This window comes from Chanos chanos, chromosome 2, assembly GCF_902362185.1.
Source record: "Chanos chanos chromosome 2, fChaCha1.1, whole genome shotgun sequence".
NCBI lineage: Eukaryota > Metazoa > Chordata > Actinopteri > Gonorynchiformes > Chanidae > Chanos > Chanos chanos.
The window spans coordinates 18,468,181-18,492,017 of NC_044496.1; the positions used below are offsets into that span (position 1 = coordinate 18,468,181).

General features: G+C 41.4%; 1 protein-coding gene across 2 annotated transcripts; it reads right to left on the reverse strand.

The window, feature by feature from the left end:
- Positions 1-293: 293 nt before the first annotated feature.
- rras2 (RAS related 2) lies at positions 294-23,072 on the reverse strand. Of its 2 annotated transcripts, none has more exons than XM_030765023.1 (6): positions 22,754-23,072; positions 6,937-7,024; positions 6,435-6,537; positions 5,098-5,206; positions 2,711-2,829; positions 294-2,451 (listed from the first exon to the last, which is right to left on the reverse strand). In XM_030765023.1, the coding sequence occupies exons 1-6, from the start codon at positions 22,853-22,855 to the stop codon at positions 2,364-2,366; spliced, it is 609 nt and encodes a 202-aa protein (XP_030620883.1). In that variant the 5' UTR covers positions 22,856-23,072; the 3' UTR covers positions 294-2,363. The 2 variants fall into 2 exon arrangements, with proteins under 2 accessions (XP_030620883.1, XP_030620885.1); XM_030765025.1 differs by lacking the exon at positions 22,754-23,072 and adding an exon at positions 20,581-20,657.
- Positions 23,073-23,837: the final 765 nt, after the last annotated feature.

A 23,837-nucleotide genomic window follows, 5' to 3' on the forward strand; every position in this document is an offset into this window, starting at 1 on the left:
TTTAGCAAGTGTAACACCTTCCTTTAACAAAACCCATTTATTTAAAATACTAATTAATTGTTGAGTGCAAACCTTCAACTGTAAACCAGTTCAGTACTTTGATATATAGCTTTGTTATTCAAACCCTTGTCAGCCACACTGTACAAAGCCCTGGGGAGGTTATTAACGCAAATCGAGCTCACAACAAAATGCCTTAACATCTGCCAGACAGGAAAGGCAATGATAATATATCATAGTTGATTTAATTATATTTTTTTATTATAGCACCAGAAGCTATACAAGGGGTATGTCATTGATGTGAAAAATAAAGCACGATATGGATTAGATTTACACAAACTCTGCAAGAAAAGGGGAAGAATCATGCGCTTCCTGCTCCACACTACTCCAGAGCGGTGTGTCCATTCCCCTTACCACTCAGACCATGGCTTATGGTACACAGCATGGACACCAGCAGGCCGAGCCATCCCAAAGGCAGACAGGAGGGGAGGATCTGCTGTGATCCCTGGTCGATAGTTTAAGCTGTGAGCTACAGGGCGGAGGACTGCCAAGTGAAGAGGGTGCCAGCTCCTGACCACCAAAAGAAGGAAAAGATCTTGTCCACAGTTTAACAAACATTGGCCTATAGTCTTTTTTTTTCAGTTAAAAAACAAACTGAGAGAATTAAATACTCCTCTTTACATATACACACGGTTGTGCCATGAGAGCATTTTCACTTAGAAACATATAAAAATACTTGTTAACTAGTCTGATAGGAAAATAATGTATAAAAGTATATAGTAAAAACATTTAATCATGTCCATCAAAGGATCACATCCATCTTTTATCTTATATTACATGATGATAAAACAAAACAAAAATATTTTATTTGTATCCCTTATGCAGAATTACAAACATTGAAAAGGAAGACAGAACAAAACATGAAATGTCACGGTAATGATGTGAACCTTCAAAGAGCAAATGTCACCTGTCGAATATTTGACAGGTGAGAAACAATTAGGAACTCCAAGATACATATCTCTTTCTAGAGAAACAAATTAAAGAGCAATTTTAATGGGATATGGATTTTGGATGTACCAATTCCATCTCAAATGCACTTGGCCAATATATCCCAGATTACCATTAAAATTGTGAACTTGAAGCATTTTCATATGAATCACATGAATTCAGTGTACACAATGTGAATACACATACAGTTTGATACACAGTATGAGTACAGCTGTCAGCAGTCTGTTAATTCCTTGAAAATGTTTTTTTTCTGAATTGTATCACATAAAAATAGAGAAAACAAATAAAAGATGATAATCTTCTGGGTGAAACAAAAAGAAAAGAAAAAAAAGGAAGGTCAGAGATACTTGATGAAATCATTTCGGAAACCATTTCTGTTCCATCTTTGTTGCTGGCAAGGTACCTAGAAGACAACCAGTGGTGTGTTGTGTTGTGCACTGTGGCAGAGCAGTGAGAAAACCTTGTTTACAGAGCATCCTGAGTCTTGAAACCGGTCTGAAGAGGCTAGGGCTAAAAGGAGCAGAGATTTAAAGGATTTGGCTAAATGTATAATACAAACGATTTCATGTCAGAGAATGACTTGCCAAAAAGCCTTACGTGAAAACACAAAAGACGGACTAAAACGCGGTATCTGGACCAGACACAGAACGGGCCTGGACATCACTGCTGACGAGAGAACAGCTGGCATAACGTTAAGGGCGCTCTATGTACATACATACTTGTATACATTTTAGTTTTTTATGCATATCAAACCCAACTCATCAACCTCACACGCTGTACTATGACGACTGAGTTATCTTAGTAAGGAATTCGCTCTCAAATCACACACAAACGTCTCCTATGTACAGTAGCTGATTAGCACATGGAAGTAAAAACAGATATGGCACAACACACGCAAAAGCTTCCAAAAATCACCACCACACTCAGTATTGCAGATGAACTGGTGACAAAAAAGCCTTTTCATGTACATTCTCACTTTTTTTTTTTTTGTCATTCCATCTCAGCAAAAGTACAAATATCACTACAATATAAAAAAAATGGAATTGTTTAGCGAATTTTAAGAGGCAATGTTTAGTGTTGGGGTGTTATCATATGCTATTCACGTTCCTGCCATGATATCAGTATTCTAGTTGAAGGTAGAATGGTGAGTTCAATCATGTTTGTCAGTTTGATTCTTTTTTTTTTCTATGTCCCGGGGGTATCACATCCCCTTATAAGGCTATGACAGGGACTACTGTTTGAAGTCATGCACGTGTAGAAGGCAGCGATTAATCCGTATTGGATGTGATGTCAGAAGGCAGGGAGTGGGGACTGGTGACAGCAGCTGGGTGAGTGGTGGCTGTGAGAGGCCCCCTTTCTTAGACAATCACACAATGACAGCCACTCTTATCTTTCTCTTTACGCGTGGGCTCCGGCGAAGGCGGGCATTCCTGTTCCTGAAACTTCCTGTCAAACACAAGCACATTTGTGTGTCAAAATAAGTAGTTTTTGATGAATGGCAATTTTAGTTAAACTAGTGCTACTATCAGTCTTGACACTTTACTCTAGCGCTTTCAGAATGATTAAAATCACATAACATTGCAATCACAGATTTTTTTTTTTTTTAATAACCAAACTGTTTAATGTTCTTTGTGGTTACAGCCCTCACCGCCATGGTTAGCAGAGGCAGGGCCGCAATCCTATGGGAATTGTCAAGACCACCCACCTTATTACTCTGACGAGTTCGTGAAAAGCCTGGTCTACATTCATGCGGATCTTGGCCGAGGCCTCCATGTACGTGACTTTGAGCTGTCGGGCAAGCTGCTGGCCTTCTTCCTGTGTCACCTGGCAGAGAGACAGAAACACATCCACTCATCTTACAGTGACCACACTGCTGATTCTGCTCCTAAAGGATGGTGCTATGTCTGTTTGTTACCATCTGCTGGACTGAGAAGGAAGCACACATTTTGATATATAATGACTGTATAAAGATGTGTCCTTGTATAACCCTAAAAGGCATTATATCAGTACATGAGACATTTTAAACTTCTCCCTGCTGAACTCATTATTTGCTGATATATAATACTGTCTGAAGTTGAAAATGGCTTTTAGAACTGCAATGCTCACATGGTCAAGACATAAAGCGGATGTGTATCTCTGTGTCAAATGTATAAATACACTTCTCCATTTTAGACCAGACACATCTACAGACTGTTCCAAAATGCACTGTGACACCAGCAGTGTACCGCAGACATCCCGTCATTGTAATAAAGCTTCAAGTAACAACTGACTGTGAATACATACTGACAGGCATGAGCCATCAAAAGCATCCTATTCAATCAATCCCTCTACAGCTGTGTTAGGGTACGAGAGCGTGAGAAAAAACACTTTAATCAGAACCAACAACACAGATGCAAAAGAATCTTCAAATCTGAAATGACATTATTGTGAAAGAGTAAAAGGATTCACAGAATGTTCAATCGTCACAATCTGAAAAGCCTTTTAGAGGGATCATATGCAAAAATCAATGCTAAAAGAGGGCTCTTTCAAAGAGTTCAATAGAGACAATCAAGAGAGAAATGCAAGCAATCAATGCAATTAACAATCCCAGACTGTGAGTCTGGTAGTGCATTCTCAGCTCACATTCTTCCTCCACCAGGTGGCAGTGCAATATCATCTGAGAGTATGTCACTGCAGTTGACACTCAGTGACCCCCGAAACACCCCTCCACCCGCCCTCTCTCTCTCTCTCTCTCTCTCTCTCTCTCTCTCTCTCTCTCTGTTATTTTGGCATACATTTTCAGTTTCTCTGATTTTTAGAGTTATTCAATTTTTTTTTATTTTATTTTTATTCAGATAGTTCAAATATTCCATTTTTGAGCATTGATTTCCATTCTTTGCTCTTCTCTACTGCTTCTGCGTAACACTAGCTACTGTTTGTGGATTAAAACAGAGGGAGACTGGTAAAATACAGGCCATTCAATAGCGTAATAAATGTTGAAAAGTTATGTCAGCAGAGCTGGCAGGGGGAATGTGCACTGCACTGTTTTTCAGACTGTGTATGTGTGTGTGTGTGTGTGTGTGTAATATAGGAGAAGTTCAAATAAGAAAGAGGACATTTACAGCTTAATTATGACAGATCATATTGACACACGATGCAGTTAGCCTAAAGTACATGAGAACTAGTCGGTTGTGTGAGTGTATTGTGTGAAGCGCTGGTTGTGTGAGTCTACTGTGTGAAACTCCAGCTGTGTGAGAGTATTGTGTGAGGTTCTGGTTGTGTGACTCTGGTTGTGTGGGTGTACTGCGTGAAGCTCTGGTTGTGTGACTGTATTGTGTGAAGTTCTGGTTGTGTGAGTGCGCTGTGGTAAGCTCTGGTTGTGTGGATCTGGTTGTGTGACTGTATTGTGTGAGGTTCTGGTTGTGTGAGTGTATTGTGTGAAACTCTGGCTGTGTGAGTGTATTGTGTGAGGTTCTAGTTGTGTGAGTTTATTGTGTGAGCTTCTAGTTGTGTGACAGTATTGTGTGAGGTTCTGGTTGTGTGAGTGTATTGTGTGAAGCTCTGGTTGTGTGAATGTACAGTGTGAGGTTCTGGTTGTGTGAGTGTATTGTGTGACTGTATTGTGTGAAGCTCCGGTTGTGTGAATGTACTGTGTGAGGCTCTGGTTGTGTGGCTCTGGTTGTGTGACTATATTGCGTGAAGCTCTGGTTGTGTGAATGTACAGTGTGAGGCTCTGGCTGTGTGAGTGTATTGTGTGACTGTATTGTGTGAAGCTCCGGTTGTGTGAATGTACAGTGTGAGGCTCTGGTTGTGTGAGTGTATTGTGTGACTGTATTGTGTGAAGCTCCGGTTGTGTGAATGTACTGTGTGAGGCTCTGGTTGTGTGGCTCTGGTTGTGTGAGTGTATTGTGTGAGGCTCTGGTTGTGTGACAGTATTGTGTGTGGCTCTGGTTGTGTGAGTGTATTGTCTGACTATATTGCGTGAAGCTCTGGTTGTGTGAATGTACAGTGTGAGGCTCTGGTTGTGTGAGTGTATTGTGTGACTGTATTGTGTGAAGCTCCGGTTGTGTGAGTGCACTGTGTGAGGCTCTGAAGAGATGCACCCCCACTTACCTGTCTCTGCGGTTCCAAATCAGCCTTGTTTCCCACTAAAATCATGGGGAATTCATCACGGTCTTTCACTCTCAGGATTTGTCTTTGGAATTTGTAGATTTCTTCAAAGCTAAGGACACAAAGAGGACACTAATGCTTAACACAGTGTATCAAAATGAAACACAACTGTGAATTTAAACATGCCCTCCCCAACATTCCGGCAGCAGAGCCCAGGCTGCTCCCACTCCAGCTCTGTTTGGAGTTCCCCATCCCATCCAAATCTCTGAGGAATGCAGCCGTGTGGCCACATGAATGAAGCCCACTCCTAAACTGCAGGCAGGCAGCTGCAGTTCAGTGCTTTTATGAATCACACAGAGCCTCTGGGGCTGGGCCCACAGGATAATAGCACAGAGGATGAAAAGAGGTCATTCAGCTCTCAAAATGTTGCTACAACATTCCAGAAACTTTGTGAGACTGCGGCTAATACACGCAGGGGGGAAGGATTTGCTACCCTCTCAACGTCTTGTTGACTGAAGCTTTCAGCACCAGAACTCACTATTTGAGATGGACAGCAAACTCATCCACTCTTAAAGCCTTATTCCTTCAGTTAGATATGAAAGGCTGAATATTTTGTTTGATTTACTGAAATATGGCACTATGATTTATTAATAAATTTATGCCCTGTGCTTTGAATGCAAGGGTTGCCAGAAAGAATATCAAAACATGAAATTGAACATAGTTCAAACTAAACTGTAAACATAGAAAAAGTACACGAGAAATATAACTTTGATAAACATAAAGAAGAAAAATATATTTAAGCCAGTGATAGGTTGAACTGAAGTTAAATCACTGGGTAATGATAAGTTAAATTGTTCAAAATCTGTGACCTCACAGACTAGCAGGCGTTGTTAGAGAGTATTGCTTTACAGAAAATGCTAGAGTGACTTCCAGCAAATGGCAAGCAGACAGCTGAGTGAGGGACTCTGGTGAGAGCTGGGTAATGTAAACGCAGGAAGGAAAGGCTGTTTACAGCATAAACATTGACAGGGGAGGACCCAGAGGGGCACAGACACACAGTGCTCTGTGGAAAACACGCCTGCAAACACACATTTACACACACATTCAAAGGAGATGATGAAAATTGGGGTGAGTGTGATTTTTTTTGACAGAAAAGGGGATTAGAAAGAGTGCATGAGAGGCACAGGGAGAGAAAGAGCAAGAATAAGAGACACGAGATGAAAGGGAGAGATAGAGAGAGGAATGAAGACAGGGATGGAGAAAGAATGAAGAGAGTTAGAGCAAATGAGAGAGAGAGAGGGAGAGAAAGGATAAAAGCAAGTGACTGGGGTGTCGCTCACCTTCCTCGGTCAGTGACAGAGAAGACGAGCAGGAAGCCCTCCCCTGTCCTCATGTATTGTTCTCTCATGGCTCCAAACTCTTCCTGTCCTGCTGTATCCAGGACTAATAAACATAGCACAGCCATATCAGTCATCCACACCAGCAGCCACAACTACATCATGTTCTTCTGAGACTAATTAGAGTATAATTAATACACCAAACTTTCAACAGTGCACACTAGACACTCACTAATAGACATGAAAGGGTTCATAAGAAATAGAATGTGCAGCTAATGTGGTCGTTAACCTCAAGTCTATCAAAGAAATCTGAAACTGATGTATTGCTAGTTGCTGTTTTGTGTGCAAAACCTAAGCAAGAGTTAAAAATCAGGTCTGAACTGCTCTAAAGAATGAAAGCTGATCACAGACACAGAGTGAGTGAAAGTGGTCACCACTGTCATTAGCGATACTCTCTGTTATCCCAGTCAAAATTCTGTGTCTGGGTTGTCTATTGCACACTTACTGTCCAGACGGGCAGCTCTCTCATCAATGACACACTGTTTCGTGTATGAATCCTCAATTGTGGGGTCATAGTCAGTGACAAAGTAAGACTGGAAAAGAAAGGAAAATAAACACATTTTACATGCTAGTCACACAAGAAAAGTCTGACAGACAAGTGGAGAATTGTGTTTGTGGAATAAAACACATCCTCACTTGTGCTGAGGAGTCATTGTGCTAATAGCTTTAGTGACCTCTGGTCTGTTATGCTGTATGTGGGATATAAACATAGCATGAACAGCTTTTGTTTTGAAGGCAGTGCTAAATGAGGGCTAACACAAGCAACACTGCCGAAAAAACTTACTATTTTGGTCATTTTAAAAAGGAGGTCAACACTCATGTTTATGGTGCAAACACTCTTTTTTTGTGCCAGTAGAATATCACAGTGGTTTCGATTTTGATCATTACATCCATTCATCCAAAGTTTGCTCATTAAACCTCAACTCTGGATAGCACTTTGTAAACGCATACTGAACAAGCCATTGAATATGGTGTATGAATATGAGGTAGGGCATTTTCACGTCACTTCTCTATTTAAGGCCTCCCCTTTGGCACTGCTTAAGTGATGACACTTGAAATACTACCTAAAGCATGTTGTTTGTCATGGGTGCTGTAAGCTGTAGCTTTATGGGGAAGATTTAGCTGTAGTTATTGCTGAGGTTTGGTGGACACCTCTCATTCTTCAGCAGTACAAATAGCTGAAATCTTTGTAATAAATGATCAGCTGTCTTATTTTTAAAACCTGTTTTATTTCACTTTACTTTCATTCTGTTTGTTTTCAACTTTTGAGGCTCTCAAGGCTTCATATTATTTAGAATGAAAGAGAACAATGTCTATTTCCATCGGGTCTTTCTCTCTCTTTCCCTTTCACATACATAGCTTCTCTGTATGCACTCACTGTATGCAGGGTTCCACTGAGTCTATTCACAGCCGCTAAATATGTCATGAGCATGCTGTATATGCAGTCTAAACACAGACACAATGTGGGACAATCTACCTGCAGCTAATGCTAAAAAGCTAACAAGTTTCAAACCACTGCTCCAGTGTTTCTGATCAGCAGTCTCACACTTACTCACACACGCGCGCGCGCACGCGCGCACACACACACATATATCAGGGTAACAGCCCTGGGTAAGAGTGAAAGTGACACAATGAGCTGATGAGTAAGTGAGAGAGCGAGTTCTGGAACATCATGTTTTGAATCAGCATTAAATTAAGTTAGACTCACAGGCCAGAGAAGATCATACCACAGCTCATTGATTCCATTATGAGCTAAGTCTCCTTACAGTTACCATAACAAAGCAACTCCCAGGGTTTGGCCACATATGTCATTGCTGTTCCCCCTCTCTCTTTCCTCACATACACACACACACACACACACATACACACCTACATACACACACACATCCTGACACTGTACATCATTATATTTGCACACCTCATGAAAAAAGCCATTATGTCCTCATCTCAACTTTCAATGAACGTCACTGTGTGGCCCTTGACCTTTTATATCTAGTGAAACTACAGGCCCCTGGTATGATCTGTAACTGTTGAATGTAACCCCCTGTGCAGAGTCCCATCTCCTTGCCTCTCTGTGAGAGATCTTCATTACAGCACTCACCAGGTGCCCTTGAATAGACATTATGTCACTCTTCAGACTAATAGGTTACTTACTCAGTGGGCGGTCTGTCTGTTTTGGCTGAATACTCCAAATGGAGGGTGAAAAGCTGTGACCTTCAGTCTCACGCCAGCTCACATGCAACTGTGTCTTGGGAGAAAAACATTCCCGTGCTCGAGATGAATGCAAACTTCTCTTTATGAATATATCAGTTATTTACTTGGAATGATGCAACTGTTGTTTTGTTTTAAGACAGAGCAGTATTCTAAGCACTCACATTTCTCACACTGGGTTGAACACTTCATTAAACCATTCAACCTTCTGTGAAAACTCAGTATTCACCATTAACCGAGATAAAAGGCCTCTGTGCCACGCTGTACCAATGAAACCATCTTAGCCAGAGTTTCCATGCCAGCAGGGCTAAGCAGTGCATTGGTACCACAAACTGCTGAAATAGAGGCTAGTCGCACAGAATTCTGGGAGAGGAAAAGGCCCACCTCAGCTGGCTGATACAGACGGCACTCATATAGATTGCTCCGCCAAAAGGAAGGAAGCTCCACCCACTCTATAGGGCAGTCAGCCAGCAGGCCCTTTTGGGTGGAGATGATGTCACCAAAGAGACATTCTTGCCCCCCACCCACCCACCTACCCACCTAACCACCCCCAACTCACAAGTGTTCATTTCAACTTTAGTCATTTCTCAATTCAAAGTTTTTTTTTTAAACTCCCACCCATCCAACTAGCAGATTCATACCTTTAAAGAGTGAAAGACTGGTTCCCTTGGAAACTTCAAGGGATAGGTTTCAGTCATGGCCTCAACAACAAGGCCCTTTGTACCATAAAAGAACGAGAAAAAAAATGCTTTTCTAAGAAGAGTGACAGCCATGTATCTGCCAAAAGTAAAACAACCACTTGTGAATATGCAAAGAAAACTTCACATACACATCACATACACATTCTAGTTGCTAACCCTGTTATGTCTGTAACTTAGACTGTCAGTAGAAAGGGCTTATGCCACACAAAAAATATCCAATGGAATATAGATATATTCAAAAAGAACCATGCACAATCAATTATGAATCAAACAATCGATGGTGATATGTACATCACCAATATAATGATGCAAAATGCACAGATACCAAGACAATGACTGAATTACCTCTACGTATTTCTGAGATTTTCTGGAGATTCAAAGACCTTTACTTTAAAATCAAGAGAGATTCTGTTTCTCTAAAAAGAACATGCAAATTAAATGAAAAAAAAAAAACTCTACTCCCCATGAAAAAATTCTGCCAACAGCTGCAATTTCCTAATATCACCCCTCCCAACTTGATCAATGTTCAAGCTACTGCTGACACAGCAAAGCACACAATGGCTTGGCTGAGTGTGATGCAGGACCTTAACACTATGGACAAGGAATACTCTGAGCACGTGTGTGTGTGTGTGTGTGTGTGTGTGTCTGCGCAATTTAGATGACAGGTGTATGGCTCCATGTCAGGTTTATCACAGGCCTAATCCAAGTATTGCAACTTTAATTAAGGCCAGGCAGTCATTACTCAGTCAGATCATATCTGTCCAGCAGGCCGTATGCCAGCCAAAAAACTCAAGTATTAAGTCTTTTCCGACTCGTTCCCTTCTAGACTACAGATACACTCTTTTAGAGTGGGCAACATGCAGCCCACAAAACTTTTAGAGCAATGTGTTTTAAAAAGCCTCTAACTCAAATTAGCCAGTGACACATGTTGTCAGCTGAGAGAATTAATGTGTGAAGATGGGGGCTTTGCTAAATAGAGCACAGAGCTGCTGCCAGGGCAGGGAGCTCTTGTTTAGATCATTAGAGTAAGATGAGCCACAGTTTTCTTTCCCTCTGCTTTGCACTGCTCTCTCGGCTGCATTAGTCACCATGGTATGACTCTAATCAGAGAGCTGGATAGATGGCCTCATTGACATGACTGCACTGTTTAACTTGACAGACACTGTCACTCCGCACTTACTGTCAGCTCATGCGTTCATACTCAGTGAGATCACCGTTCGCAGCGCAAGAAAAATCAATGCAGGAAAATGGTTAGGCTATGGATAGAGAACCAACAGGACGGAACACAAATGACCAAGCGATCAGCGTGAAAAAGCAGTCGGATGCTTTGTGACTTGATCCAATGGAAAAGCATAAAACTGCAAAACAAAGTTGTGGAGTGACAAGTATTAACACCACTCAGCACTGCTGTATCGACGAGCCTTACATACACTCTAAATCTGTGCAAAGAACACACTGATCGTTCCTTGAGGAACAGACATCTGTGAGCAATGAGTTTCAAGTGATCTCCTTCCTTCCTGTTTCGACTCCAAACTGGGCTGACCTTTACTGAGGCGAGGGGGACAGGCCAAGCTTTTGACAGCTGTCAGTAATCATACTCTGTACAGCACTAATAGCTGTGACTGCAGATTAACAAGAAGCAAATGGGTATGTGGTGATGTTTGAACTGAACAGAAAATGGCTGCACAGCTACGAGGAACTCCATTTCACTCCGGCCGAGCACAGATTTACAATTCAAGCCACTGTGCACAAAAGCCCTCCATTTCCTGGGGAAACGCCCACTTTTCCCATGAGCTCATGCAACCCAGAAAGGTCAATTATTCAATAATAACAATATGAAAAAGGAGAGCAGAGAGGTAGCACACAATAAGACAACTTCTTTAAAGGGCACCTGGGATTGCTTTGTTTCAGACAAATTTTCACAATAATTTATCAAAAAGCATGGGGTGTGGGACCAAAGCTAAAATGCAGCTTTTATGAATCCAGCTGAATAATCCAGACACACAGCAGAGACTAATGAAATGAAGAGTCCAATATCCACAACCTTCTGCTGCATTTGTCTGTAGAGAAAAATCAATGCACTGGCCCTTATCCAAATTGGAGAATATTAGCCAAACTCCCATTGAGAGACATCACAGTACACTGAGAGTACCCAAATCCATTAGGTAACATGCATAATCTCATCACACTGTAGATCAGCTGGAAGCAGAACATCCTGCATCAACAGAAGACATATGACTCTCTTTATTTCATTGCTTACAGCTCTGGCTCTGGTCTGCACTAATTGAGTACTTCCCGCAGAGACTATATGGGGTGAATTGAAAACCACCCATACCAAAACCTGACCTAAACAAAGTGAGAGCACGACTCTAGCTAGTCTTAAACAAGAGGCTAAAAGAGGACACAAACTCACACGTTAGAGGAACTTGACGAAGGCTTCTCCACGGGGTCTGCGGATGCTTCACTACAACAAGGGCAGGAGTCCTGCAGAGTGTCAAAGCGGGGTGAGAGAGGTGTCAACCTTTCCCCATAGCCTGTGTGGCATTCCGGCTTCAATCACTGTGCCACAGATCAGTCCTTTATTTGAAGTCACTCAGGGGGTGCTATAAAAGACCCTTTATGAGAGATCTCCCCTCCCACGCTCAAAGAACACCACACGCTCAGGTTGCTTTCATCAAACGCTGACCGCTCCATGACACATCTTTCAGTATGACTCGAAGAACTGTTTTCTGACCAAAATAGAGTTTTCTAATCATCATAAGTCACTTTCTGCCAGGTGTCTGAGGATTTATTTTTAAGGTACACAGGCATTAGAAATAGCTTACTGAACATGCCGCAGCTCGACTGCTTGATCATGTGACCCTACTCGCCTCTATTCTCATCCACCTGCAGAGGCTCAGTGCTATGCCTGGGTATTGTGGTGCTCTAATTTTGCAGTGAGGGGCAGAAAAAGACTTTCTATTTTGGTTGGTCTCTGACATTCTGAATGAAGATCTTTTCAGGAATCATAGTTGATAACAACTGTAACCAGGTGAACAAAATTATGTGTGATACAAACACAACCAATGCAAGGCTACAAAATCTCACAGTTCAACCCTAAAATAGACACTATGTATCTGCATACTACACATCACTAACAATTCATTAACATTCCCTTTATGTTTATGTTGAGGGAAAAGGGTGAACTGATCTGTTACTGAAAAAGAAGAGCTTGAGTGAAGGTACAAGATAGAAATGTTGAATACTGACACGAACCAAGTAAAATTACACAGATAAGTTCTCATGAACACAAATCACTCGACAGGAATGTCATGACAGCATACAGAGGAAGTCTGATGAGGTCATGCGTAGTTATATTGCAGTCATTAAAAGCTTGGAATGTGGAATAAGTCAGCCATGCCAGGAATGAGTATAAGCAGAGCGAGAGTGAAAACAAGGACCCCCCCGACCTTCTACAGTCCAACAGATTTCTTTTATGGTTACTTGTCCGTTACATGTTACTGGTCTAACTGTGTGTAATCCCCCCACAAAACCAGAGTTCCATTTCTATCAGTGCTTGATATACAGATACATGAATACAGTAAACATTCTTTGCCCTGTGATGGACTGGCGACCTGTCCAGGGTGTCTCCCTGCCTTTCGCCCCGTGAGTGCTGGGATAGGCTCCAGCACCCCCCGCGGCCCTAATTAGGATAAGCGGCTTTGAAAATGAGTGAGCGAGTGAGTAAACCCTCCTTATCTGTGAATGCGCTTTCCGTGGTTTTAGTTATCCGCAGATAAACCGCGGTTCAAAAATATTACATGAAAAGTTCCAGAAATAAACAATTCATAAGTTTTAAGATCTCGCGCCGTCCTCCTCGGGATGAGAATCATCTCTTTGTTCAGTGTATCCATACACACCACCCGCTAAACCGTATGTATGTATAGGAAAAAAAACCCAACATATTATATAGGGTTCGGTATTATCTGTGGTTTCAGGCATCTGCGGGGGTTCTTGGAACGTATCCCCCCCAGATAAGGGGAAACTACTATATATAATATGCATTGCGTAACTTTCTGTTCATTAAGACATTTCAGAACTTTTACAAGTCAATATTTGTACATAAGATGAAGCCTTGAACTGTTCCAGTATCAAGGCTCAATGGAGAGTGATATGTCAGTGTGCTCTCGATTTGGCAGTCTGACAGAAATACAGCACCATTACCGTTTTAGGCAGGCAATCTCCAAACACAGAGAGCAGAGCAGCTATTAAAGCAGCAGTCTGCTCGTTATAAATAAGGCCTAATGGGCATCTCTATGGGGTACTACAGGCTGGCTGTCCTCACACGGCCCCCTACCACAAAATTACTGGAGAGGGTGGTCCAACTCAAACCCAGACACCATTTTCCCTCAGGGAGGTATGGATCAGGTTCAGTCAAAGGAGCACCTTTCACACAGATGCTGTTTCAATAAGACTTTGACTTCTGCATTTGCGGAACCCCGGTCAACCAGAGCTGGATCAGTCTTTATACAGCAGATAAAACATAGCTGGATATGCTGAAAAAATTTAAACTGACACACTTCTATGAGCATGTTCTTGTAAGGCTATTTCCACACGATTTTTTGGGAGTGTGAGCAGAGGGGCAACTAGTACTATGAAGTCACATGAAGTAACAGAACATTTTTCAGCTTTACTCACATCTGGGCATCAGAGCAGCTGGTGAGACACACCTGTTGGGAGACGGCTTTATGCCCCCTGGTGTCTGCCCAGCCCTACAACAGCTGCTCTTTTTTAATGAGTGGCTATCAGCTCAGCTGTCTGGACTGAACCTGTCCCTCACCAACTGGGCAGCCCTACCGCCTGTCTCCCCCAGGACTGGAGCCGTCTGCCCAGGGTGAAGCATTGGGCCCCAGGGATCGGTCCGCCCCCTCTCTCTTCGTAAGATGCTGAGGCCAGCTGGATCCTGCCACGGGTGTGCTGAAAGATTCTGACCAAATCTTTTTGGCTGATAACACGGTAACTGAAATTTTCTTAACTGAGTTCATCTCCATACACACATGAAACACAGGCTTGACATTACGTTATGTACAGTTGGCCGAGTGCTTACTCAGTGACACCTATGACAAATGTTCAAAATTTTCACAAACGAAGACACAGAAAAAAAAATAATTACAGATAAAATCAAGCTTGGGATTACTCATAAACTGTAAACAGAGCTCCAAACATGTGGCGGGCTGAGTAACACGAGAAGAGAGCAGGCAGTTTACTTATATGTTGGATCAGTACCTCTCTGTCTCTTTGGGGCCATGTTTTTATAAATCTTAAATGTAGCATGTTACACTGTACTTTGTCTTTCTAGAATAGAAATCTACAGAAATCAGGAAAAAGTAGGCTTATAAGAACTCAGTAGCTTTGCACCTTGTTCAGAAATGTAGAAATGGTGACCTGATGCAGGAAGTTGAAAAAAAAAAAAAAAAGGTCCAGCTAACTGTGGCAAACAAGACACCACCTAATAAGCAGACATCCACATTAATATTTTAGAAAATCACAACAGAAGAATAGAGTGTTTGGGATGGGATAAGAAAGTGGGTGTCCATTTGAATGTGTGAGCAGCTGAAAGCCTACAATCCATTGGCCAAACAATCCATTAAAGATCCACACTAATGGCTGCCATCTTGTACATTTTGAACTTTAGAAAAGTGCTCAGCATTTCCGCTTAATGGCCACTATAACTATGAAACAGTAATTACAGAATCTGCTCAGCAAAAAGCCAGCATACATTTATTAAGACAGTTACTTCATAAACAGTGTCAATTCAGAGTTGATTCTTGGTCCTGTTTTAACTCAAAATGTAATAAATCGCCTATATGATAGTGCCCCCAGTCTGTATGCCAAAAGATTTAAGACACAGAAACACTAAAGAAAACACTCAACGGCGGAACAGTTGCCCTCTCTTATCCCCCGTGACATTGTCTTAGCAAGAGGACACAGAAAGGTTGTGGAGATAATGACATCAAAACAAAGCTAGAAAAATGGATGGGCCAGCATTCTCTCTGAGTACAGCAGGCTCTGTTTGTTGTTTAAGCAGTACCGTGACAGTTATCCCCACGTCACTGTTGTCTCAAGATATACTCATCCGCATGATGTTGCTGCTTCCCTTTAGACAGGCAGAGCTGTGGTAAAACCTATCCCAATTAGATGTAATCTGACAAAGTTACATAAAGACAGAGCAGAAGTGGAGTTCTCTCTGATTTTATGTGTTGGTAAATGAAAAGCGTAAAAGGTAAATGAGACGTTTGGTCGTGAGACGGTAAGTTACAAGTTGTTATCGCTGATTTTGATTCGAGGGCAAAAATAAATATATAAAAAGTGCATTATGGATGTTTCTGAAACATTTTAAGGTAAATCATACTTGCATACACAGTCCCTCCCCCTCCCCGTCACCACTCCCTACAAAATCACATCCACAGACGCAGACAAACATTTGTAGCTCATAACATCTGACTTCTGCATTTGCTAGAGATGAATCCAGTCACATTAAATGATACATTACATGTTACTGTAATATTACATGTTACAGGATTCATCTGCATGTAACTGAGATGCAAGTGAGGCAATTAGAAAATCCCTTCTTTACTTTTTTGAAAACCTCTTATTTAAGATGGCAAAAGTTCAGTTTTCATTTCAGTTGCTTAATAACATGAGATGAAACTGATCCCTACCCTGATTTACACAATCATCCTTTGCAAAACAGTGTGGCAAAATTTGGTGAAAGTTACAACAATGAGTTCCAGGTCCTTTGGTTTATGGACGGATGACTACGAGAGAGACAAAAAAAGCCATTCTCTGTTAGATATCAAGCTTAGAATTGACATGAACCGAATGTGAGTACCAGTGAGTTTAAAGAGGAGTTTGCTTGTTTATGTGAGAAAACTGATTGTCACACTAGTTTTTCATGGTGCTGTGTGCATAGAATGTGCCAGAGATTAATGAGATTTCTTTCACTCTTTCCCTGTGTACTCTGAATCCATATGCTTAAGATTTGCTGATTTGTTAACTGTTGTGGTTTACTTTTACTGCTTGTTTCACAGTGAAACAAACAGAACAAAACGGGTGTCCCCACTCAAGCTAAACTCAGGTGGTGGTCTGTGAGTGGTGAGATTGGGGGCAGGGTGCAACCAGTGCTGTGTGCTTTGGGAGAGGGCCTCTGTGGAATGCGGGTGGGGGACTGATTCACCGCCCAGGCTTCCGGGGGAAGGCGCCATGAGCTCACAGAGTCACTGAGCAGGCGAAATGGCACTTCAACAATGCGTACTGTAGCCCCTGTCCTTCTGGCACGTGCCTCAATGGAAAATCATCAAGCCTATCACCAACGCCGCGCCCCAACCCAACCACTCCATTCTCCCCCGGCAAGAAGGGCGGAGGGCATTGAGAGAGCTTGGACACCAGAGTTAGGCTTGAACTTTGCTGCCGCTTCGTGACAGTATCGAACTCGTTACGACAAAGCAGGATCAGAACAAATCATCCTCAGTGTGTCACAACTGTAGAAAATGAATCAAAAGAATATCATGGACAGTATATGTACCACATTTAAAGTGTGTCCAATAAAGATTTAGGAAAGCACATGTGCTAGCACATAAAAGACTGTTCTTTCAGAGGAAAAAAAAAAAATACGCATTCTCCTGATGAGAATAAGACACAGGAGACTTTATTGAGCAGATGTCATGTCTGACCACTTGGCAATGTAGAGCATATGTTTCTTCTGGGAGGACCATTCAACATAGCATAGCCCCAGGGCTAGCAGTCTCAGTTTAATCTGTTCCTGTTCATGCTAGGAAGTGATTATCTGAGCAGAAACACATGAACTTTGGAGAGTCTCTTTGGGAAAACAAACAAACAAAAAAAAAAGTCACTTCTGAGAATATTCCAAGAATAAATGAAAGTGATTTGATAAATAATATGCAGAAACAAAAGCGAGAGTTATAAATAGTAAAACCATCTTTACACTTTCAAGAAATAAAAACACAGTGAAATGACAACTCTTTAATGTGATGAAAATGTGTCTCTGGCTAGGGGCCCTGACAGAAGAGGAATATAATCTTAAATGTGTCAGATCAAACTGAGAGTGTGTGTTGTTAAACTCAGTCTGATACGCTTCGTTCGGCAGTCAGCTGCCGTAAACAGGATACCTCAACAGAAGGTGAGGCATTTGAAAAGCCACACGAGTTAACGAGAGGCGCGATGTTGAGTGAAAGACGTTTGTGGGTGGCACTCAACAAACATCAAACACAAAAGCACACACTAACTTTCCTTTGCTTGCAAGGTCCCTGCACACATCTCTTCTCCAAACATATAACATAACACATGACAATAGATGCACCAAAAAAAAAAAAAAAAAAAAAAAAAAAAAAACACACTTCTCGTGAAATCTTGGTTTGAAACAGAATGGAAAATCTGAAAAAAAAAAAAAAACGAAAAAAAAAAACAGGAGCCTTTTCACTTCGCTCTTCCTGAGAGCAGGCTAAAGCACATCTGTAGTATTCTGTCAGCCTGTTAAATTAACTACAGGGTTACATGAATCTGGCATGCAATGTTTTGTAGTTCTTATACCAGAGCATTATCTCATGAGAGAATAGCTGTCAGGCATAGTTGCTCTTAAATGAACAAAGAGTTCTACACCTGTACACCACGAAATCTGCCCAACGCTGCATATGCTAACAACTGCAGATGGGATAAACACCTTCCTTAACCATCTCAAGAAGGCTGTGTTAATGAAGGTCAGTCAAAGAGGAGTAATAACAAGATCTTGCTACTGGCTACGCTTCAGTTAGAAGAACGCAGAGTCAGATGTTATTACGCATTTAGTGGTGTACCCCAGTCTTCACTTAAATGCCATATGCTCAGACGTCCCCGCTGACGAGACAGAGTGGCATCTTATCTGATATCTACCCTAGATTTCTGACATCTGCCACTTGGGTGAACCAAACCGTCCTTTGTAGAGCTTGTTACATTTCTATTGTCAGCCTATCACACAAAAAACACTACAATGTGATCCACAGCATACTACTGGAAAAAAAACCTGACCTAGAACTAGAGGCCTACTACATGATCGTTAATAGAGTACACCTAAAATGACAGGCACTAGGAACTGAAACCACCAACGTCCCATGTGGTTTTCAAACAAGGATGGATGCATTGTTTTTTCAAGAATCAAAAATCATCAATAGATAGCCTACAACATGTTACTAATACACCATTCACTTTCCAACACAAGGCCGTAACACCCATTTAAAGATTAATAATGTTTTCAATGTAAAGCACAGACTTAGCAAAACAAATTACACAAGAGAATCAACACAAAATACAGCAGTGTTCATATGAAGTGTTTCAAATAAACTGTCACCAGAAACAGAGACATATATACAGCTCTTTCAATATTATGGAGCATACTGGTCTCAGCCAGTAACTTACTAACTCTGCAGGGTATGTTTGGATTTTCACATGGTGAAAAAACAAAGAAACAAAGTGACTGATTTTAACCAGCAGAATGTTGCTAAATGGGATTATCCTGCTTTTTCCACAGTAAGTTCCACAGGATCATTTCTGTCAACATGCCAACCCTGTGAGAAATCAACAGGTGAGACTTCAAGAGAACAAAACCAACAATGTTCCCTCATCTCCCACCTCAGCGGCAACTCCAAACACAGTCCCGCACGCTCACACACCCCACAAACCCTGGGATCCTATCTGTCGGTTCACTATAATCAAAGTAGATCGTTAGGAGTTCTACACTGTTCTGTGCACAACCTTCTCTACAGTCTCTCCACAAAAAAAAAAAAAAAAAAAGATTTTACAAACTTATACAGCTCCAAAGCTGTCTCACTAACAACTTCACTATCAGTTGAACAGTACGTGACAGATCATCCCTTGAGATAAGAGGTGTTCTTTCTATCTCCATGCAAATACACAACTTGTAGAAAACAGAGGAATCACAGTCATAAAATTACCCACACAGTCCACGAAAATGATCTGCTTCTATAAACATCTTACTTTTTTACAGGGAAATGTTTATACGCAACTCTCCAGTCCATTTTTTTTTGTTGTTGTTATTGTACATCCATATTCAAAAACACAAATATGCACACTCATACATACACACATAGTGCACGACTGTTATCAAAACACTTCTTCTGAGCATACAGGAAGAACCTGCCCTCCTGTTTAATCTGTCTTCATTCAATTACTCCTCAGTGAAGCATTCCACCTATATGACCTCACATCACAGTAATCAAAACCATGCACTGCAAAAAGACAGAGAGAAAGAGAAGGGCTCTAGGGGAGAGAGCAGACTTCACGTGCATGTAAGTACCAGTAACTGGGCATCAGCTTATCCAGTTACACAATTCCTGTGAGCTGGTTCTGGTGCTTTCACATGGAAACAGACCAGCAGGGAGTCACCTCCTCCAGAAATGAAAGAGCCAGTGATAAGAGCTAATATTAGCCAGCATGTGATCATGCCTTCATCTGCACAACACTATGCCACTCTCTGAGACTGTCTGATGAAATAAAAGGTCAGCGCAGCTTAAAAGCCGTTTTTTGTTTTTTCGTTTCTGGACGACGTGATGACGCAGTGTTCTAATGACATAGAACTGTTACGAATATATACAGACAAGCTTTGGTAAACAGAAAATGACTGCTAAATTGAAAGAAGCTTTCATTTACAGTACGACCAAACATCACTCCTTACATCTAACATAGCCCCTCATAGAACTCTCTTTGCTGTCTATCTTTGCTTCATCCAGGTACAACAACATTACCGTCCCTGTACCTGAGGCACTAGCCTTCTTTGTGTTTAGCCAAAAGTCTACCACTTTGAATTGATCTCATTAACTCTATCATACTCCATATAAGTTCATATTTTCCATTTAGCCACTTGCAGATGTCAAATGCTACATGCTACTTGGTTCTCGGTCGCATCTAAGTGATGTCACCACTCATCCATTCTTGTGTGAGTCACTCAGTTGGCTTAAGTCAGTCACTGCTCATGTCTGGATTCCCAGGAGATCTACCAGGTTATTTTTGTTGTGATGTAATCTGTGAGGCACTGTGCTGCAATGCTTACTCATACATTTATGACAAATAAGAAAATGCTCATTCTTAGCACCTTGATATGTATACTAAAAGAAATTCACTATTACCAAAAAGGTGGCTGGTTGGTCAAGAAATGGTCTCCAGGCTCAATCTCCAAACTCTCCAAGCTGTAGCTCATTCTTTCCCATGCAAAACCAGGCAACCCTTAGAGAATGAGCAGGAGTGGGGTGACTTCCTTTTCCATAGCACAAATTCCGGCTTCTCCATGGTCATTAACCCAACATGACTCAGATGTAACCTCCCCCATGAAGCAGATCTGAATGGGAAAGCCTCAGATCAACGGCCAGCTGGGCGACTTTGCACTTCCAGAGACTTCTAGAAATACTGGAACAGGATGAAGACTCTTTCCATGGAGACACTACTTTTCAGAAGCTCTCGTCATTTTTGTTGGACTCCTGACACACCAAATAGAATTTTAAAAAATTTGAAATCTAACTTACAAAACCTTTGGTTTTATTTAGCCGCTCATTTTTTCTTTTTTTTCTGAATATTTCAGTACTCACTATACTATTAAGGAAATGTTTCAAGATCTGAACCCTTTGTAAAATGGCCTGTATAGCAGCAGAATGGACCCATTCTCCAGCCTTTAATCTATTCAAGCCTTAGTGGGATGTTATAACAAAGCAGTCAGGATATGCAAACCTACACAGATGGGACAGATGCTTAGCACCTATTATGTTTTCATATTTTCATGAATTGTAATTACAATAAAGGAATCTAGTAATGAGCCCAATGTTACAGATGCGATCTAATAAAGTTAGTACGTAAAATAAAGTTACTTTCTCAAAACCATTACAGTAAAACCCTACAGTTGTGGGCATGGGAAAAAGTCGTTGAAGGCTCACCATATAAAGCTTCTGCTCGTCGATTAGAGCTGATAGAGCTGAAATTTTTAGTAATCTGACATGAGACATAATCCATTGTTGCCTTATCATTGTTTAACCAAGGATCTCTGAATTACCAACGTTTAACAATCTACGTAATGGAGAATCCTTGCTGAAGTGCGCACTGGCAAAAAACAAAAAAACAAGAAATAAAGGCTTACGAAGCGGTTTAAGCACTAAAAAGTTGATCAAGGGGGATGTATGGGAATTTATTGAAATTGTTAAGCAATTATGGTGAGAGTCTACATCTGATAGGCTGATAGGCTTAAGGAGTATCTTGGCTGGTAAAATGAGATATGTTTAATTTCTAATTTATAGGCTATATTAGTCACCTAATTAGTGGTGCAGTAGAATATTCAAACCCAGGGGGCGATTATGTACTCAAACCCACACTACAAAACGTAATGACCAAGTGATCTATTTCAAGATAAGACTCTACAATTATTTTTAACAACTTGCAAAATCGCGAACAGCTTCTCTGTTACAACGTAATTCATGATTATGAATGGTATGAAATGGTACACCTCGCAGTATTACCCGATAGGTGTAACTCGCTGTTATATCTATACAAACCTGAAACCACTGCAATCCATTATTAAAGGGGAAAGAAGGCAATATAGGGAAAAAATTACATAAAATAACTGAATGTAGTGCAGACCAGCAGAGCGTTAGGCGACGTGTTGCCGCAAACTAAACGTCTCTTAGAAGTCAGTATGTCACTATAATGTGACGTTGTTGGGAGAGGATCAGGTTCCGTTGAGAAGATGCTAGACAAAAAATTAAAAAGTTGACAATTTCAGCCTCCAGCTTCTCAAAAACACGTCGACGGGGGCGTCAGGTTATTTACATTTCATTCACGGTTAAAATGAACATCTTTCATCCACTGGCCCAGGTTCAATACTGATAAAAAACCAAATAGCTAACTGGTCCCTTACCGGAGCTCAATCAGTTCAACATAAATGGTACGTAATAGTCAATCGCGGCATACGTCTGAGTAATGAAGTATTTATGCAATAACTTAGCAAAAACTAAGTCCATTTCAAAAACAACAGAGTAGCCTAAATTAATGAATGACTAATATTTATGTGGGACTTGTGCTCCTACCTGCTGTAAAATAACGCTGACTGTCACTCGATATCTAATTTCAGTAAAACTCTGAAAAATTATCAAAAGAAGCGAATCAGGTAATACTGACGCAGGCCTGAGCCGGATTCCTGAAACCCTCTTTTCCGTTTGTGGGGTCCCCATTCCCTGCAAGAGCCACCCCCTTCAAATTCCCTTGCATTCAGTATCTAAACAACAGGGGAAAAAACACTCTCACAAAGTATTCACTGACCTGGATGAATTGGATTGTTAAAGCTGACTTTCCAACGCCACCACCTCCGACTACAACCAGTCGATACTTCTCTTGCACCGAGCCGTCCTTCCACCCAGCCATCGGGGACACAGTGCTGTACTCGCCGCTGTGTTAACACCAGTGAGTAGACACCCACTTCTCGGTGACAGGCCTTCAGTTGATATAATGCAGCGTTTAAGCGCGATCAACGATCCAGTCGAAATACAAATTTAACAGTAGTCCTTTCAATGTGACAAAACTACAACAGCAGTTTTTTGAAAGTGCATGCGCTGCTACTACTGTCTGTCCATACGCCCTCCTGTAAAAGGCTACCAACCACTGTGCTGCAAGATGTGGGAAAGATAGGGGTAATCAGTTCGACCAATACAAATGGCCGACGCTAGGGGCCGTTCTCTTCTACTACGCTCGTCAATGTATAGTAGGTGCATGTAAGTGGAGTATATACACAAAACAATTTTGACGCTGCATTGAGAGAGCATAAATCGCAGTGCAGCACACGTTTCCTTTAAAGAAGTGTGACACCACTAGAGGCACAAGTGCTTATTCCTGAATAATGTTTATGCGTTCGGCAGCAAATTTTAATTATCACTGTCTCTTGGCATTTTGTTATTCCAAGTTTTCTCCACATTATTGCATCGATTCAGAATTATCTTGTAAGTACACGCTGTTAACTGATAGAGCAACGATATAATATTTTTAATGAACTCAGTTTTTCGGTCTGGTTGGTGTCCTGCTAACAGTTTCATAAGACTGATTCACAGATTTAAAACTGTCAAAATGTGCACTACAGATAAATCAGCACAAAACTTGCTATTATGAAGAATCACATGCAGACAATGGCATTCAGCTCAAATGCTTTCTTTCCCGTCAGTTCATCCAACCACATGCAAACACGGAGGGACATATTCACGGCCAGTAACAGAGGCTGAACTGTGACATGTGCATGTGAGGGGGCACGGCTGCGATGGTGCAGTCTGTTTTCACAGCTGCACAACAGTGACTTCACACCCACCTTCAGCCACTATCAAGTTCCATAATCACTTTCAGGTAAGATTCATTGTGC